The sequence below is a fragment of the Trachypithecus francoisi genome, unplaced genomic scaffold, assembly GCF_009764315.1.
Source record: "Trachypithecus francoisi isolate TF-2019V2 unplaced genomic scaffold, Tfra_2.0 Lachesis_group6, whole genome shotgun sequence".
Taxonomy (NCBI): Eukaryota; Metazoa; Chordata; class Mammalia; order Primates; family Cercopithecidae; genus Trachypithecus; species Trachypithecus francoisi.
Genome location: NW_022681471.1, coordinates 27,083,746 through 27,101,748, shown reverse-complemented (window position 1 = coordinate 27,101,748; position 18,003 = coordinate 27,083,746). Strand labels below are relative to the sequence as shown.

Here is an 18,003-nt window from a genome sequence, read left to right as displayed (position 1 = left end):
GAGATCAGCCTGGCCAACATGGCAAACCCTGTCTCTACTAAAAAATATAAAAATTAGCCGGGTGGTAGTGGCGCATGCCTGTAATCCCAGCTACTCAGGAGGCTAAGGCAGGAGAATCGCTTGAATCTGGGAGGTGGACGTTGCAGTGAGCAAAGCTTGCACTCCAGCCTAGGCAACAGAGTGAGACCCTGTCTCAAAATAAATAAATAAATAAATAATAAAATCAAATGTATATTACTTATTTGAAACATTAGCGACATGGGTGGTTTTGTTCAGTTTGGGTTTTTTTCTTTTCTTTTTTTTTTTTTTTTTTTGAGACGGAGTCTCGCTCTGTCGCCCGGGCTGGAGTGCAGTGGCCAGATCTCAGCTCACTGCAAGCTCCGCTCCTGGGTTTACGCCATTCTCCTGCCTCAGCCTCCGGAGTAGCTGGGACTACAGGCGCCCGCCACCTCGCCCAGCTAGTTTTTTGTATTTTTTTAGTAGAGACGGGGTTTCACCATATTAGCCAGGATGGTCTCGATCTCCTGACCTCGTGATCCGCCCGTCTCGGCCTCCCAAAGTGCTGGGATTACAGGCTTGAGCCACCGCGCCCGGCCGCTTGTTTTTTTTTTTTCACATCTGCAACCATGTGTCTTGTGCACCTACCCGGGGCAAATACCTCCGACTCCATCACAGTCTTGACAAGAGGTTGAAGTGTGCAGATTGATTCCAGTTGCCCCAACAAGCTTTGGGAACATATGATCCCCCTTTGCTCTGCACCTCTGTACTGTCTTCCGACACTCTTTCTATACGTTCCCATCATACTTGTCCCCAACCTTCTGCCTTCTATTCCTTTACCATGAAGCCTCCGCACCTTGCTAGTGGCGCCAAAGTTTGGAAACGCAGACAAGTTCACTTAATGTTCCACGATATAGAAATTGGCCCTCGCCGGGCGCAATGGCTCACGCCTGTAATCCCAGAACTTTGGGAAGCCGAGGCGGAAGGCTCACGAGGTCCGGAGTTCGAGACCAACCTGGCCAACATGGTGAAAGCCCGTCTCTACTAAAAATACAAAAATTAGCGGGGCGCGGGGGCGGGCGCCTGTAATCTCAGCTATGCGGGACGCTTAGGGAGGAGAATGGCTTGAACCTGGGAGGCGGAGGTTGCAGCGAGCCGAGATCGTACCACTGCACTCCAGCCTGGGTGACAGAGCGAGACTCAGTCTCAGAAGATAAATAAATAGAAAAAGGCGCTCGGTCAATGCTTGAACGAAAGGAGGAACTCCGCACAGAACCTGGCGTCCAGGTCGGTCCAACTCAGCCTTGGGGCCCTAGGGCTGGGCACCCTGAGCGGCAACATGACCAAAACCCTAACCCCGGGCTCCCAGCCGTAGCAGCAGCCCACGGGCGCCCCAGCCCTGCTAACGGCTAACCCTCTGTCCCACTGCCTTTAGAGGTCGCAGCGTAATCGGGAATGCGTGGGGCTCCCTCCCTGAGCCGGTCGCCCCAGCGATCACAACAGGTTCAGATGCGCTGCCAAGCGATTGGTCCAGGCAGCGCCGGGCGCCGACCAGCTTACCCGCGTCATTCCCAGAGACGTCACAACCGGTCGGAACCCAGCGAGCAGCTGGAGTTGAGCGGGACGCTGAGGGAGGGGTGGGGCCCTGACGCGCTGGGCGGGGAAGGGCGGGGCCTCGGTGAGGCGGGGCCCTGACGGGCCGAGCTCGCGGGCGTCTGCCGGCCCGGCAGACGCTGCAGCTGAGCTGCGCCGTGACTGTGGCAGGTGAGAGCCTCCGGAAGGGAGGCGGCCTCTGGCCCCGACCCCGCTCCGCGATCGCCCACTGGGGCGCCCGGTCGGGCCTGGCAGGGAAGGGCCGCCGCCGCCGCTCGTTCGCGAGGCCTGGCGGGGCCGCGGGGCCCAGGAATGTCGTAAGGTGCTCCCCCAGAGCCCGAGACGGCCCGAGCGGGTCGCCGGCTGTGGGACGGCGGCGTGCCCTTCCTTTCCTCCCTCCCAGGTCCGCGCCAGAGCTCTGCTAGCGACCCGTCCGACAACTTCCGGACTCCCAGGTAGGGAGGAGCCCCTGTCAGCATTGCCAGTTACCCCGAACACCTGGCCGGTGTGGAAGGGCCGGGACTCCCTCCCCTGACTTGGGGGTGCATCTGCTCAAACTCTGTCGGCCCCTCAAGCAGAAATGGTGTGGGATCTGGGCCAAACCCGTCTTGGAGTGAGTCAGAGCCACCAGCCCTACTGGAGGGATGGGGCATGGGGTGAATGGCCCCTAGCCTTTCCCTTCTGACTGGTTCGTATCACCCTGGTGGCTTCAGCCCTGGTGCCTTCATCTTAGCTCCTCTACTTTGCTTCTCCCACCCCACTGGTTTTCCTGCCTCCCTCTTCAGAGATAAGACACATGGCTGGACCAAGGCCTCCGGGGTAAGTGACCCGAACTTCAAGCCAGCAGAGGCCATGTCATCCTAAGCTAGGGATAGGGGAGGCTCGCCGGGATGAACTTTTGGCTTAACCTAACCTCTGCTCCCTACTTCTGCCTTTCACCCCAGTCTCAGATGACGGGAGGCCAGTGCCAAAGTGATAGGCTCTACAGAGGCAGTCCTCTTCTAGGACTGGGACACAACAGTGCATGAGGCAACTGACAGGGGTGATGTAAAGCTGTTGTGTCTCCATCCTGGTTGCCCCAGTTCTAGCAGGTGATGTGACACTACGGTGGTCGCTGCCCAAATTGAGAAATGGAAGGAGGTGCTGCTGGTCCCTAGAAACACTCATAGTTCCATTGGGAGTTTGAGGCTCTGGTAGGGGTGCATGTGAGCATGGGGGGAGCCCTGGACTCTGGGCACAGCCTCTGAGATATATCGCAGCGGCTCTGGGAGTCTCAAAGTCTGGGACCAGTGGGAGCTCTGACAAAAGGAGAAGAAAGCCCCCCAGTAGACATGTGGCTCTGTCTGATCCACTCCTGCTGCCCATTCTGGCAACTTCCCTGGGGAGGGAGGACCTGCTTCTCAGCAGGACCCTCATCGAGTCACTGTAGGGGCAGGTAGAGCAGGCCAGGGAGCCACAGCCGAATGGCACTCAAGGGCCAGCACTAGGCATTGCCTCTCCATTCCTGAGTGTGGGGCAAGGGTCCCTGCTGAGTTTTACTCTTAGCAGTGGGTTTCCACATCCCCATGCTCCTGGGTTCTTGACTGCACGCCCTCACCAGCTGCCTCTCTGTGTCCCTTACCTCCTCAGGGAGAGCCCTGCCATCGAGGAAGGCAGCACAGGACTGGGACCCACCCACGAATCCTTCTCAGGACAACCCAGCAGCACCAGTGGGGATGTTCTCCTAAGCCACAGAGGGCCTGGGCACGCATCCGCCCTCCAGGAAGAGCCATGGTGTTAATGCAGGGCAGGGGCAGTTCTCAGCAGTGGCCTGGTCTGGGAGGCGAGGGTAGTGGCACAAGTCCCTTAGGCATGCTCAGAGCTGCCCTGCTGCTCATCAGCCTGCCGTGGGGGGCCCGAGGGACAGCCAGCAGCAGCCTCAGCACTGCTGGGGGTCACACTGTGCCACTGACTGGGGGCCGCTACTTGAGCATTGGAGATGGCTCTGTGATGGAGTTTGAGTTTCCTGAGGAGAGTGAGGGCATCATTGTGATCTCCAGCCAGTACCCAGGCCAAGCCAACAGGACGGCGCCCAGCCCTATGCTCAGGGTTACATCCCTGGACACACAGGTGCTGACCATCAAGAATGTGAGTGCCATAACCTGGGGAGGTGGGGGTGGCTTTGTGGTGAGCATCCACTCAGGCCTGGCGGGGCTGGCCCCACTCCACATCCAGCTGGTGGACGCCCACGGGGCCCCGCCCACACTGATCGAGGAGCGGAGAGACTTCTACATCAAGGTCTCACCTGCGGAAGACACCACTGCCACCCTCAGCACCGACCTGACCCACTTCTCGGAAAACCCAATACTCTACCTGCTCCTGCCTCTTCTCTTTGTCAACAAGTGTTCGTTTGGGTGCAAAGTGGAACTCGAGGTTCTGAAGGGCCTCATGCAGAGCCCCCAGCCCATGCTGCTGGGCCTCCTGGGCCAGTTTCTGGTCATGCCCTTGTACGCTTTCCTCATGGCCAAGGTCTTCATGCTGCCCAAGGCCCTGGCTCTGGGCCTCATCATCACCTGCTCGTCGCCTGGCGGCGGAGGGAGCTACCTCTTCAGCCTCCTTCTTGGAGGGGACGTCACCCTGGCCATCTCCATGACTTTCATCTCTACGGTGGCTGCCACTGGTTTCTTGCCTCTGTCTTCAGCCATCTACAGCCACCTGCTCAGCATCCATGAAACACTCCACGTGCCCATCTCCAAAATCCTAGGCACCCTGCTGTTCATCGCCATCCCCATAGCAGTGGGCGTGCTGATCAAGTCCAAGCTCCCCAAGCTCTCCCGGCTGCTGCTGCACGTCATCAAGCCCTTCAGCTTTGTGCTCCTCCTGGGCGGCCTTTTCCTGGCCTATCGCATGGGGGTCTTCATCCTGGCAGGTGTCCGGCTACCCATCGTACTGGTGGGTATCACAGTGCCCCTGGTTGGCCTGTTGGTGGGCTACTGCCTGGCCACATGTCTGAAGCTGCCGGTGGCCCAGCGGCGGACGGTCAGCATTGAGGTAGGGGTGCAGAACAGCCTGCTGGCCTTGGCCATGCTGCAGCTATCCCTCCGCCGCCTTCAAGCTGACTATGCCTCCCAGGCACCCTTCATTGTGGCGCTGAGCGGCACCTCCGAGATGCTGGCCTTGGTCATCGGCCACTGCATCTACAGTAGCCTGTTCCCAGTTCCCTGAGGCCTCTGGGTCAAGCTTTCATCAGCCCCAGCCCCCACACTCCACCAAAGTTCTCATGCACTATGCACTCAGAAAAATCCAGGCTTATTTTTTTTACTGATTTTTTATTCTCCAGCTTTCAGTGCCACAGAGGCCACGCTGAGTTAGGTAGGTGGGTGCTGCCCAGAAAATATATTTCAATAAAAGAAGCAAGCTTGGGTCCCTTCTAATCTTTGCCCTTTGGGGCCTGGGCGTGGGGGTAGAAAGAGTGTGCTGGGTAGGTGTGGACCAGGGTGGAGGGCCAGCTTGGGTGACACGGTGACCCCTGCACAGGCTTTCTCTATCAGCCCTTCCCGGGCGTGTCCCCACTGTAGGAGAGGTGGGAGGATGAGGGCAGAGGCTGGCCCCCGACCCCCTCTCAAGCTCAGTGGGGTGTTTCGCAGCCAGACCAGAAAGGAGGAGGCAGAAAGCCACCAGGCAGGGAGCCGGGGCGGGCCGTCTGTGGGTATGCAGGGCCAGGTTCCGCCAGCAGTAACGGCGCGTGGGGTGGTCCAGGCAGTCTGTGGGGGCGAGCGTACCTTCTGGCCCTTCCGTCTCCATCCCCCAGCTCCCAGATGACGCCAACCAACTCCCCGGCGCTGTTGCTTTGGGAGGGGTCTGCCAGCCAGGGCAGTCGCCGCGCGTGTGCTAGGCGGGACCCCAGGAGCACTCCTCCGCGGGTGCAACTGGGCCGGGGGGCGGGGCCGGGGCGTGGACGGGGCAGGAGGGCGGGGCCGGGAAGCGCGGGCGGCGGGCGCGCCCCTCTCGCTGCTTCCGGCGGCGGCGCGGTTCCAGCGCGCGCCCGGGGCGGCGGCGCGCGGCGGGGGGTGGTTGGGGTGCGCGCCGGCCCGAGTGGACGCCGTCGCGACCGCCATGCAGCTGACGGTGAAGGCGCTGCAGGGCCGGGAGTGCAGCCTGCAGGTAGGGTCCCCGGGCCGGGCGGCCGGGTCCGGCGCGCTCTCTCGCCCGCTCCTGGCAGGGTGACCAGCAGGGCCAAGGGCGGGCACGGGGCGGCCCGGCCGGGGACTGGAAGCCGGGAGAGCTGCCCTCGGGAGCGGACGCGTGGGCTTCGCCGCCTGGGGGCCGCGGCCTCAACCTTTGCCTCCCACCCTCCGCGCGGCCAGGTGCCGGAGGACGAGCTGGTGTCCACGCTGAAGCAGCTGGTCTCCGAGAAGCTGAACGTCCCTGTGCGCCAGCAGCGGCTGCTGTTCAAGGGCAAGGCCCTGGCAGGTACCCAGGGAGAGGAGACGCCCAGGGAGTCCCGCAGGAAGCGGGACTGGGGTGCGCGGGCCGAGGCCGGCAGCCGTGTAACGGGTCGGGGTGCCGGCGCCAAGCGCCACATGACCCCAAGGGAGGCGGCCGCATGCCTCACTGCCGGATGCCGCAGCGCTCCGCTCCTGCCGCCCGAGGCGGTCTCGCGTCCCGGGCCACCCCACGGGCGGAGGAGGAGGAACCCATCGATCTGTCTTTGGCAGATGGGAAACGACTCTCGGATTATAGCATCGGGCCAACTCCAAGCTCAACCTAGTGGTCAAACCCCTGGAGAAGGTGCTACTAGAAGAAGGCGAGGCCCAGAGGCTGGCCGACTCCCCACCCCCGCATGTCTGGCAGCTAATCTCCAAAGTCTTGGCCCGCCACTTCAGTGCGGCAGATGCCAGCAGGGTCCTGGAACAGCTACAGAGGGTGAGAAGGGTAACCCTGGGTATCCTCTCCAGGCCCAGTTCCTCCCAGCCCCTACCTCTGTTGCAGTGTATGGCTCCCCACTGGCAGCCCCTGAATCTTCCTGCCGTTCTCTCCCCAGGATTACGAGAGGTCCCTGAGCCGCCTGACGCTGGACGACATCGAACGGTTGGCCAGCCGCTTCCTGCACCCTGAAGTGACTGAGACGATGGAGAAGGGCTTCTCCAAATAGCATTCTCGGAGAATGGGGAGGTGCCCAGTGCCAGGCCACAGCAGCATGTCGCACTAAGTGTGTTCACCTGTTGCAGTTGGGCTCATAATAATAGCTGGCATGTACCTGGCTCTGGCCAGTTGCTAGGCACTCCTCACAGCTTGACCTGGGTTTGCTTCCACACCCTCAGAAGAGGTGAGCCAGCACAGCAGAGGCACTGGCGATGAAGTGGCGGAGCCCCAGTCGGAATCCAGCGGCTTCCGAAAGTGCCTTGGTGTGAGAAGGAGGAAGGGGCTGCTTGGAGAGCTGGGCTCTGGCATGTCATGTTTAGCCCACTGAGAATATACTCAGGTGACTCCTTCCCAATCCTGAAAGGGAAAGCAGCTGTCACCTGACCTCTGGCGGGTCCATCATAGCCTTCAGCTTACCTCTGCAGGAGGCCAAGTGACAGCCAGCCCTGGAACCACCACACCCCCACCAGCTGCTGCAACCAGTGTGCTTTCGACAAATGAAAAAGCAGGTTGGGGCCAGGGAGTCAGCAAGTCATCCCAGCTCTGTGATGTGACTTCGGGGGAGTCTCAGTGCCACTTTAGTCCCCAGCCAGGGACTCTATACAGTGAGGGCCACTCCCTGACCTGAGTCAGTGTCCTTCGTCTCACAGTGCCCCTTCCCTTCTGTTCAGTAAACAAACTGAAGCCAAAAGCGAAGCAGTGGCCAAGTGTGACCCAGAGATGGGGTGTCCTGGCCCTTAGTGACACAGCTCCTCTCTGGGGCACCCTGTCTGCTTGTCTCCTCCAGGAAGCGTTAGGGCTGATGGGTGACTCAGCAAGGCAGTGTCAGAACTGGGACTGGGCATAGGCCTTTGTCCTCGTCCCCAGCACTCGCCTCCCTGTGGAAAATGGACACATCCCAGCCACCTGTGTACAGGGGCTCACTTCGTGTGCTCCTTGTTGCCTGAGAGGAAACCTTGGGGTGCCAGGGTGGGGACAGAAACATAGGCTGGGTTCCGGTTCCTCCTCCACTGTTCCCTGTGCATGGGCACAAGAGGACATCTAGCCACCTGCTCCTTGGAGGCCCCCAGGGGTGGTAGAGGCTAGAAGGAAGCTACAGCAGGAGGACGCCACGCTGGGCCCTCCACCCTTGCCAAGTGAGCCGCTCACAGTGTGGTCGGGGCTGCCCGTGCTGGAGGCCCTCGTGCCTGGGCCTGATGGGGCAAATATTGGGTCCCCCAAATATTGGAAAGATGGACAGAGGCCCAGTGGTGAAGGCTTTGAAGAGCACACAGAAGCGCCTGGCCCCCACGAGAGCTGGAGAGCCATGTATATGTCTTCAAAACCACCCATGGCGGGGACACGCTTGTGAGCATGGGTGGCCTGCAGCTCAGGTGATACATGTACCAGTGCTCTTGTTTGCGTGGTGCCAGGAAATTGATTTTGGAAAATGAAATAACATTAAAGGTGAACGTGAGACTTCCACTTTTATCCAAAAGGAGCTATATTAGCTAGGCTGTTTCTGATATCCAATCATTGGTTTAACAATAAAGGCAATTTGTTTAATCAGTAACGGAAATTTCTTGGCTTATGAAAGTGAAAAGCCCAGTGGCATCGGTATTGGCAGCAGGGGAGCAGTTTCATCCAGTGTCTTCCTGCCTCCCTCTGCGTTTGTATCTGCCACATCCCAGGCCACCACCTCCAAGGATGAAAAGATGGCTGCCTGCAGCTTCCACAGAATCCCTCCCTCACTGCCTCACTGCCAGAGCAGCACCTTCTCTGTAGCACCTCTGCTGTCTCAGATGCCTCCAGCAAATAAACACCCTTCTCGTTGGTCAGAACTGGATTGTGCGTCCAATCATTTTGGCCGGGGTAGGGGGTGATTATCCGTCAGGGCTGGCTCCCTGGAGCTAGGCATGGGGTCACTTCCCTGGACACACATGGGCTGTGCAAGGGACAGAAGGCTCTGGAGGAGGGCTGGATGAATGGATGTCCTCAATGGTGGTAGCAAGTAGCAGCTGTCCACTACAGGGGAAATGCATGTGTCATATCAGGGCCACCTAACAGGTAGTGGAGGAGAGGGCTGGAGGCATCAAGATCACACAGGGAAAGCGTTTCCTGAGGCTTGCGTTAGGGAAGGCACCAGAGAGAGGAAGTGGGGGGGATCATTAGAGGACACTGGGGACTCTGCATGAAGATGGAGCAGCCACAGGCTGCAGCCCCCCAATGCTGAGATCCTTTAACGGGGGTCAGAATGTTTACTGCAGGTGCTGCACCCCTCTGAGCCAATTGTCGGCCCTGAAAGGTAGCGCCAAGTCATCCACTGCCCCCTGGCCGGTGAAGGGCCCTGAGATCCACCACCTGCCCCTCAGGGAGGGGTCTCGGCACAGTTTCCGACCCTGCGGCCATAGTGTGACTACGATGACCTCAGGCGATAGCAGCATGAGTGAAGGGCCCGGCTGGGATAAGATGCTTCCTCCCAAGGGCCCACGGGAGGAAGAGCGGCCTCAGAGGACAGCAGCATTTGCCTTGCGGTGGGGAGGTTCCCTGGCAATGGATTAGCTGCGCCCACAGTTTGCTGGCGCCTTGCAGGTGTCCCATGTGGGCCTCACCAGCTCCAATAGATCTGCCTGGGCCTGGTACTCCCAGGAGTAGATGCGGCAGAGGTGGCCAGCCTTGAGCCTCCCAGCCCTGAAAAGCTGTCAGGAGAGATGAGAGACACGCAGCAAGTACCCTGTCCTCCTCCAGGGCCCAGCTGGAGCCACCTGCACACACCTTCCAGGCCCCACTGAATGGCTGGCAGTCCTCATTCCTCAGCCCTCACCCTCTCCTGCCCTTGCTCGCGTGCTGTTTCCACCGCTTGCTCCTTCTCAGGCTCTCTTGCTAGTTCTTCACACACACCCCACCCCTCAATGTTGGGGCCCCAGGGCTCTGTCTCTGAACCCCTTCTCTTCTCTCTCTCTATCACTTCTTGGGGGAGCTCATCCAGCTTTGTTTCTATTTCTGTGCTTCACTCCATGTATATGTCTCATCCCAGCCCTCTCTCCTGAGCTCCAGCCCATGTCTTCCAGACAGCGCCTGACTTTGCTGCAGACACCCTGCTCATCACTCAGTGCCCCCTGTGTCCCAAGTGCTGGCAACCCTGAGACTGGACGACACAGTCTCTTCCCTCTTGGCACTCACGTCCAGCACTGGCCAGCTCCTCAGCACACACATTTTCTCCATGGCCCACCTGGATGAATGGCAATGCCACTCAGCCAGGCTTCTGAGGGAGCAGGAGGCCATCTTTGCCTCTCCCAACTAGCCATTCTCCACAGGTAATCAGGCAAGAATATTTTTGGAAGCATCCAGGGCAACTGATACTGTATCCTTTCCTCCTCTGACCACACTCACCCCCAGCCCCGCACCTGGCGGCTGGCAGGGTCAGGCTGCCCCACTGCTGGGGAGGCTGTTTGATCACATAGCCCAGGTGGCGGCTGCCAGATCTCTCGCCTGTAAAGACGCAGTTTCCCTTCCTGATTCACAGGTAATTTGGGGTAATTTTTTGAGACTTTGTGAATATCCTGTCCCCAACAATCTTTCAGCTAATGCTTTTGCCATCCAGTGACAATCCTTGCCTGAATCAAATTTTTTTTTTTTGAGACAGAGTCTCGCTCTGTCACCCAGGCTGGAGTGCAGTGCAAGCTCTGCCTCCCGGGTTCACGCCATTCTCCTGCCTCAGCCTCCCGAGTAGCTGGGACTACAGGTGCCCGACACCATGCTCAGCTAATTTTTTTCTCTTTTTTTTTTGTATTTTTAGTAGAGACGGGGTTTCACCGTGTTAGCCAGAATGGTCTCGATCGTCACCTCATGATCTGCCCGCCTTGGCCTCCCAAAGTGCTGGGATTACAGGCGTGAGCTACCGCGCCCTGCAATTTTTTTTTTTTTTTTTTTTTTTTTGAGACGGAGTCTCGCTCTGTCGCCAGGGCTGGAGTGCAGTGGCGGATCTCAGCTCACTGCAAGCTCCGCCTCCTGGGTTTACGCCATTCTCCTGCCTCAGCCTCCGGAGTAGCTGGGACTACAGGCGCCCGCCACCTCGCCCGGCTAGTTTTTGTATTTTTTAGTAGAGACGGGGTTTCACAGTGTTAGCAGGATGGTCTCGATCTCCTGACCTCGTGATCCACCCGTCTCGGCCTCCCAAAGTGCTGGGATTACAGGCTTGAGCCACTGCGCCCGGCCTTTTTTTTTTTTTTTTTGAGACCGAGCTCACTCTGTCATCAGGCTGGAGTACAATGGCGTGGTCTTGGGTCACTGCAATCTCTGGGTTCAAGAGATTCTCCCGCCTCAGCCTCCTGAGTAGCTGAGACTACAGGTGCACGCCACCACACCCGGCTAATTTTTTTTGTACTTTTAGTAGAGATGGGGTTTCAGTGTGTTGGCCAGGCTGATCTCAAACTCCTGACCTCGCAATTCACTTGTCTTGGCCCCCCAAAGTGCTGGAATTTCAGGCGTGAGCCACTGTACCTGGCCATCCTGAATCAATTATTAAGTTAATAACAATTAATTATTACATTAGTGATAATAACAGTTGCAAAATGGTAATTTTCTGATAGTTTTTTCTACAGCTATTACTTGCCATTTCCGTATAAAAACCTTTCCTTTATCTCTGCTTTATTTCCTGAGCATCATGGACTTTTTCGTTCGTTTGTTTGAGACAGAGTCTCACTCTGTTACTTATGCAGAGTGCAGTGGCTAGATCATAGCTCACTGTAGCCTCGACTTCCTGGGCTCAAGAAATCCTCCTGTCTCAGCCTCTCTAGTAGCTGGGACCACAGGCACATACTGTCACAGCTGGCTAATTTTTTTTTTTTTTTTTAGACAGAGTTTTGCTCTTGTTGCCCAGGCTGGAGTGCACAATGGCACAATCCAGCTCACCGCAACCTCCGCCTCCTGGGTTCAAGCGATTCTCCTGTCTCAGCCTCCCGAATACCTGGGATTACAGGCTCCTGCCACCACAACCGGCTAATTTTGTATTTTTAGTAAAGATGGGGTTTCACCATGTTGGCAGGCTGGTCTCAACTCCTGACCTAGGTGATCCATCCATCTTGGCCTCCCAAAGTGCTCGGATTATAGGAGTGAGCCACCAGCTAGGCCTGGCTAAAATTTAATAATTTTTTTTTTTTTTTTTTTTGGTAGAGACAGGGTCTCACTATGTTGCTCAGGCTAATCTCGAATCCTGGCCTCAAGTGATCCTCCTCCCTCAGCGCAAAAGTTCTGGGATGACAGGCTTGAGTCAAGACACCTGGCCAAGCCAATTCATTTTTTGGGGGGATGGGGGGTGGGTAGAAATACTATATGGTGGGGCACGGTAGCTCATGCCTTAATCTCAGTGCTTTGGGAGGCTGAAGCGGGTAGATCACTTGAGCCCAGGGGGTGGAGACCAGCACAGGCAACATAGTGAAACCCCATCTCTACCAAAAAATACGAAAATTAGCGGTGGGGGAGAAAAAAATTACAAAAATTAGCTGAGCGTGCTGGCACACAGCTGTACCACACCTGTAGTCCAGCTACTCGGGAGGCTGAGGGGGGAGAATCGCTTGAGTTCAGGAGTGGAGGCTGCAGTGAGCTGAGATTGCGCTGGTGCACTCCAGCCTGGGCAACAGAGTGAGTCTGTATCTCAAAAAAAGGAAAGAAGGAAGGAAGGAAGGAGGAAGGAAGGAAGGAAGGAAGGAAGGAAGGAAGGAAGGAAGGAAGGAAATAAAAGAATAAATACTATATAGTAAATTGAAATGGGCAAATGTGATGAAGAAAGCCTGCGGGTACTGAGTTACACTGGTGATCCTGAAGGCCTCTTGGAGGTGACATTGGAGACAAGGTCCTGATGATGAGGAGGAGCTAGCCCATGGGAAAGTTTGGGGACAGTCTTACAAATAGAAGAGTAAGTGCAAAGGGCTGGGGTCAGGCTGCCCTTGGTCGGAAGCAGAGAGAAGGTCCCAGCGGCCACAAAGAATGAGGGAGCAGGCAGGTGGGGTAAGAGGCAAGAGAAGGAGCTGGGAGTTAGGTCACACTGGACTTTTAGAAGATAGAGCAAGGAGTTTGGACTTTAGTCAAGTGCAAAGGGAAATCATTTCAGGGTTTTAAGCAGGGATGTGATCCCATGCATTTTTTTTTTTTTAGGGAGTCTCACTCTGTTGCCCAGGCTAGAGTGCAGTGGCACAATCTCAGCTCACTGAAACTCCACCTCCGGGGTTCAAGTGATCCTCCTGCTCAGCCTCCTGAGTAGCTGGGATTACAGGCGTGCACACCACACCCCAGCTAAGTTTGTATTTTTTTTTTTTTTTTTTTTTTTTTTTTTTTTTTTTTTGAGACGGAGTCTCGCTCTGCCGCCAGGCTGGAGTGCAGTGGCGGATCTCAGCTCACTGCAAGCTCGCCTCCGGGTTTACGCCATTCTCCTGCCTCAGCCTCCCAGTAGCGGGACTACAGGCACCCGCCACCTCGCCCGGCTAGTTTTTTGTTTTTGTATTTTTAGTAGAGACGGGGTTTCACCATGTTAGCCAGGATGGTCTCGATCTCCTGACCTCGTGATCCGCCCGTCTCGGCCTCCCAAAGTGCTGGGATTACAGGCTTGAGCCACCGCGCCCGGCCAGTTTTGTATTTTTAGTAGAGATGGGGTTTCACCATGTGGTCAGGGTGGTCTGGAACTTCTGACCTCAAGTTATCTGCCTGCCTTGGCCTCCCAAAGTGCTGGGATTACAGCATGAGCCACCACGCCCAGCTCCATGCAATTAAATTAGAATTAAAAAGTCATTCTGTGCGGTGTGGTGAATAGGTTGTAGAGGGGAAAGTGTAAAAGAGAATCAGCCAGGAAGCTGCTGAGGGCAGTCAAGGAAAGATGCTGGCTTCCACTGCAGACTAGCAGTGGAGAGCGAGAAGTGGGCTGATGTGGAACCTATTTCAGAGGGAAACCCAACAGGATTTGCTGATATAGTTCAGTGTTCAATCCTTCCTTATGACTGCAAAGGAGGAAAATAGGTTGTCCAAACATGACAAACACTGTTGGAAATTTTATGTCACTTCATTTATTCATTTTTTATTTGCATTATTTTTCTTTTTGAGACAGAGTCTCCCTCTGTCACCCAGGCTGGAGTGCAGTGGTGTGATCTCGGCTCACCACAACCTCCACCTCCCGGGTTCAAGTGATTCTCCTGTCCCAGCCTCCCGAATAGCGGGGACTACAGGCGCGCACCACCACATGCAGCAAATTTTTGTATTTTTAGTAGAGACGGGTGTTTCACCATGTTGGCCAGGATGGTCTTGAACTCTTGACTTCAAGTGATCCACCCACCTCGGCCTCCCAAAGTGCTGGGATTACAGGCATGAGCCACCGTGCCTGGCCTGATGTCACTTTAAATACTTTTTTTTTTGTATGTAAATGTCATAAAAGACCACTTTGAAAAAACTAGAGGGGAAACACAAAAGGAAATTAAAACCACCCACCATACTATTAGCAGAGATCATGAGGATTTACATGTTGCTGTATTGTTCTAGGATTTCTCTACATATGTACTGTAAAAGACTAAGTTGGCATTTTCTTTTATTTTTTGAGGCAGGGTCTCGCTCTCTCAACCAGGCTGGAGTACAGTGGGGTGACCATGGCTAACTGTAGCCTCCGCCTCCCGGGCTCAGGTTATCTTCCCATCTCAGCCTCCCTAATAGCTGGGACCACAGGTGCGCACCATCCACCCAGCTAATTTTTGTATTTTTTGTAGAGGCAGGGTTGCCCAGGCTGGTGTCAAACTCCTGGGCTCAAGCAATCAACCCTCCTCAGCCTCAAGAAGCTAGGACTACGGCACGCTCCACTACGCCCAGTTAATTTTTAAAATTTATTTTTGTATTTTTTGTAGAGATGGGGTCTCACAATGTTGCCCATGTTGGTCTTGAACTCCTGGGCTCAACTGATCCTCCTCCCTTGGCCTCCCAAAGTGCTGGGATTACAGGCGGGAGCCACTTTGCCTGGCCTAAACTGGCATTTCATTACTCAGAGTTGTGCAGTCTGATTTTTCACGTTTTATTAGACCTAGACCCACTGCCAGTACTTTCGTTCAAGGCCCTGTCATTTTTCGCCTCCGTGCAGGCCTTCTGCTGACAGGTTCCCGCTCTGCACAGCCCACCCACTCTAAAACGCTTCCTGTAAAATGCAAATCCAGTGCTTCACAATCCATGGTGAAGCCTCCTTGGTTGGGCAATGGGGTCGAGGGCGAGCAGTATCCTTGGGGGTTACCCGACCTTGCCACCCTCCCTCCGCGAATCGCAGCATGGATGTTGTGCCACATCTCCTGGGGATCTTGGGTCCAGGTAAGAAACAGGGCGGGGAGCGTCCAGGCACCCCAGGGCCTCACTGGGGCCCCCAGGGCCGAGGCGGCAGGCCCCGCCAGCGCAGGCGCGCTAGGGTCACAAGGCGCCGTTAGGGGCGGAGCCTCGCGGAGTGCGCCTCTGGGCTAGGCGTCCACGGTGTCTTCAAAAGCCCCGTCAGGGCTGGCTTCCTGGGGCCTGACCGATTGTGGGTCAGTTTGCACCAGCGCCCTGGGATCGAGTTACGAGCGAAGGGGCAGAGTTTCTGGAGGAAACCGCAGCCTCTCAACCGCTGACTGGGTCTCAGAAGGCCCCCCCGGCAAGGACGCTTGGCGGGAACTGACCACGCGCCAGGCAGGCTCTCCAGGGACCTGCGCAGGCGCCTGTGGACGGAGTCGTGCGCAGGGGGAGGGGCTTTAGGAAGGAGCCACAGAAAGGGCGGGGCGTGGGGCCTGCGCTTCGTGGGTGGAGTCGGAGCGGCGCGGCGGCGGTCATGCGGGACGCGGATGCAGACGCAGGCGGAGGCGCAGATGGCGGGGCTGGCCAGGGTGGCCACAGCTGCCTCGGGGGCGCGGACACAGCTGCAGCTCCGGCCGGTGGAGCTCCCCCACCGCACGCGCCAGGTCCCGGCAGAGACGTCGCGTCTGCGGCCAGGGGGCAGGAATGCGGCCGCACATATTGTGTCCTTTCCGAGGGGAGGCCAAGGAACGGTCTGGGGGCTGCTTGCGGCGGGGCGAGGGCAGGACTCGGGGAGAAAGAAAGGAGGGCGGGGCGGGGGCCGACGGAAAGGGAGCAGGGGAACAGGGGCTGGGGTACACGGTCAGGGGTGGTTGGAGGAGGGGAAGAAATTGAAATGGAGGAAGAGAAGCTCTGCCAACGGTGGCCTGGGCGAGGTAAGGAGTGAAGCGGGTGATGCTGGGCAGGGTGACCTGAGAGGGGGCTTCAGAGGAGCAAGAAGGCCTGAGACATAGGCAAAGTCGTATCAGATGGCACCTTAACCGAATGACTGCCAGCACCCTCAGCGTGCCTTTCCCACCCCTTGGAGGCGGAAATCGCCCATGGGTCCCTGGCTCCAGATGCCGAGCCCCACCAAAGGGTGGTTGGGAAGGATCTCACAGTGAGCGGCAGGATGCTGGCCATGTAAGTTCTGAAGGGGACCCGGGTTGGGGGAGGCGGCCGACGGCGACATGGGGAACACCCAAGGATGAGCCCTAAGGAGTGCTGCCAGGCGTGCTGGGCCGGTCTCTGCCTGAGGGGCTGTGGAATGACAGGGCTCCCAAGGGTTTGCTGTAATGGGTGCCTGAGGGGCAGAGCGAGGGACCAGGAGTTGCTACCTCCAATTTGATTTTCTTTTCCCCTTTTAGCCGCTGGAAAGCTGAAGACTGCCGCCTGCTCCGAATTCCGTCATCAACTTTCTCGACCACCTTTCCCTGGTGCTGCGGACCATGCAGCGCTTCGGGCCCCCCGTTTCCCGCTAAGCCTGGCCTGGGAAAATGGGGCGAGGTCTCACTTTACCTCTCCTCCTAGGCAGTGCGTCATCCATCCTTCCCTAGGGCAGGAATTCCCAGTTGCTACTCTCCTGTGAGGGCCTCATGGTCGGCTTGTACTGGCCTTTGGGTGCTCAGGGGCCCTTTGTTGTATCTGGTTCTTAAATGTTTGTTACTACAGAAAATAAAACTGAGCTACAATTCCAAGTCTGAGTTTATTTTCAGCTGCAGCACCTCCCAATATTCTTGTCGTTGTGCTTGGGTTGCAGGGGAGATTCCAGAATTCAGATATTCAAGGAGTACGAGGAAATTGAAGACAATTTAGGAAATGGAAGAAAATGAAAATCAATTGGGTTCTGTCATTCGGGATTAACTACTGTCAACATTTTGGAATACTTCCTCAGTTTTACAGTTGCATTTACGTAGTAAATGTGTAACAATATATACCACATAATATTTGCAAGTTTAGCGTTAAATTTTTTCCCTTATTTTCAAATCTAACGAGCTGTTTTCCTGTAACGATCAGTAAAGACAGTGCTGGGGCAATTGACTAGTGTCTGGGGCAAGGATTTGGCTCCCTGGAAAATACAGTGTCTCCAGCCTTGCTAAACTCAGTCTTAGGGCTCTTTCGTAGATTCTATCGGATTTTCTGAGTGGAAAGGAAGAAGTACAACTGCTTTTATTCTCAGAAAACATGGAAATGGTTTGATCCTTTTGAATCTTGTTTTGAAGATGTGCTGTGTGGGACTAGAGCAGCTCTTGGCTTCAGTTGCCCTCTACGGAAGCAACAAACAGCATTCTGGGCCCCCTGGCCAATGCTCCCTAGGTGAACTTGAGCTTCTATATCCTGGTGGATGGGGACAGCTGCTAGGCCCTGTCCTGCTTGCACACTGGAGTTACTGTTCATCCTCTCCTGCTGGGGTGATGGCCTTCCCTGGCCTTGGGTAGCTTCCTCATGCGCCGGTGCTCACCAGTAGCAGTAGTCTGCTCAATACTGGAGCAGGAGCCTCTGGATATCCAGGGTTCTTTCCCTGTGCAGCTCTCTTCTCTCTGGTTCTCCGCCCTGCAAACACCAGCTGCTGGGATTCTCTGAATCAGAGTTTCAACTCCTAAAGTCCGAGTGTCTGCCAGGCTCCACCAGGAAACTCCACACACGACACTGGGCCAGCCGCATGGCTTACCTTGTTTCCCAGTTCACACACCTCACTGGCCCACAGCCAGTTTCTTTACACTCTGCATTCCATATATTTTGTCTGGTTTGGGGGGTTCTTTCATGTGGCAGGACATATTCAGTCCCTATTACTCCATATGGAGGAACAGTTTCCCTTTGTAGAAGTGGAAGCTCTGCCAGTGGTGACGTTGGCACTGGTCTTCAGCTTATGAAGATGACACTTTCCTCTCTCCCTCTCTTTTGCTCTTATTCCTTTCTCCTTTCTTATATTTTTAGACATTATTATTGATGAATAGTTGGCAATATAGATCTTTCACTTTT

General features: G+C 56.2%; 3 protein-coding genes and 1 pseudogene across 16 annotated transcripts in view; 3 read left to right on the top strand and 1 right to left on the bottom strand.

Annotated features, from left to right (window-relative positions):
• The window catches only part of MPP1 (membrane palmitoylated protein 1), a 111,615-nt gene that overhangs the window by 51,645 nt on the left and 41,967 nt on the right, over nt 1-18,003 (bottom strand). The window lies entirely within an intron of this gene.
• SLC10A3 (solute carrier family 10 member 3) lies at nt 1,630-4,991 on the top strand. Of its 12 annotated transcripts, XM_033201951.1 has the most exons (4): nt 1,639-1,761; nt 1,994-2,045; nt 2,376-2,409; nt 3,220-4,991. In XM_033201951.1, the coding sequence occupies exon 4, from the start codon at nt 3,361-3,363 to the stop codon at nt 4,792-4,794; it is 1,434 nt and encodes a 477-aa protein (XP_033057842.1). In that variant the 5' UTR covers nt 1,639-1,761; nt 1,994-2,045; nt 2,376-2,409; nt 3,220-3,360; the 3' UTR covers nt 4,795-4,991. The 12 variants fall into 12 exon arrangements, 8 of the variants coding, with proteins under 8 accessions (XP_033057842.1, XP_033057839.1, XP_033057837.1 ...); XR_004434980.1 differs by lacking the exon at nt 3,220-4,991 and adding an exon at nt 2,535-2,762 and having other exon boundaries at nt 1,630-2,045; nt 2,304-2,409; XR_004434981.1 differs by lacking the exon at nt 3,220-4,991 and adding an exon at nt 2,673-2,765 and having other exon boundaries at nt 1,631-2,045; nt 2,304-2,409.
• On the top strand, nt 5,579-8,534 carry UBL4A (ubiquitin like 4A). The gene is given in 5 exon segments (XM_033201956.1): nt 5,579-5,733; nt 5,937-6,042; nt 6,288-6,320; nt 6,323-6,495; nt 6,614-8,534. Coding segments are annotated over 5 exon segments (471 nt in total). The 5' UTR covers nt 5,579-5,685; the 3' UTR covers nt 6,725-8,534.
• On the top strand, nt 15,179-16,716 carry LOC117078375 (annotated as a pseudogene). Its single transcript, XR_004434984.1, has 3 exons — nt 15,179-15,704; nt 16,038-16,164; nt 16,389-16,716. The product of XR_004434984.1 is annotated as an EKC/KEOPS complex subunit LAGE3-like (transcript).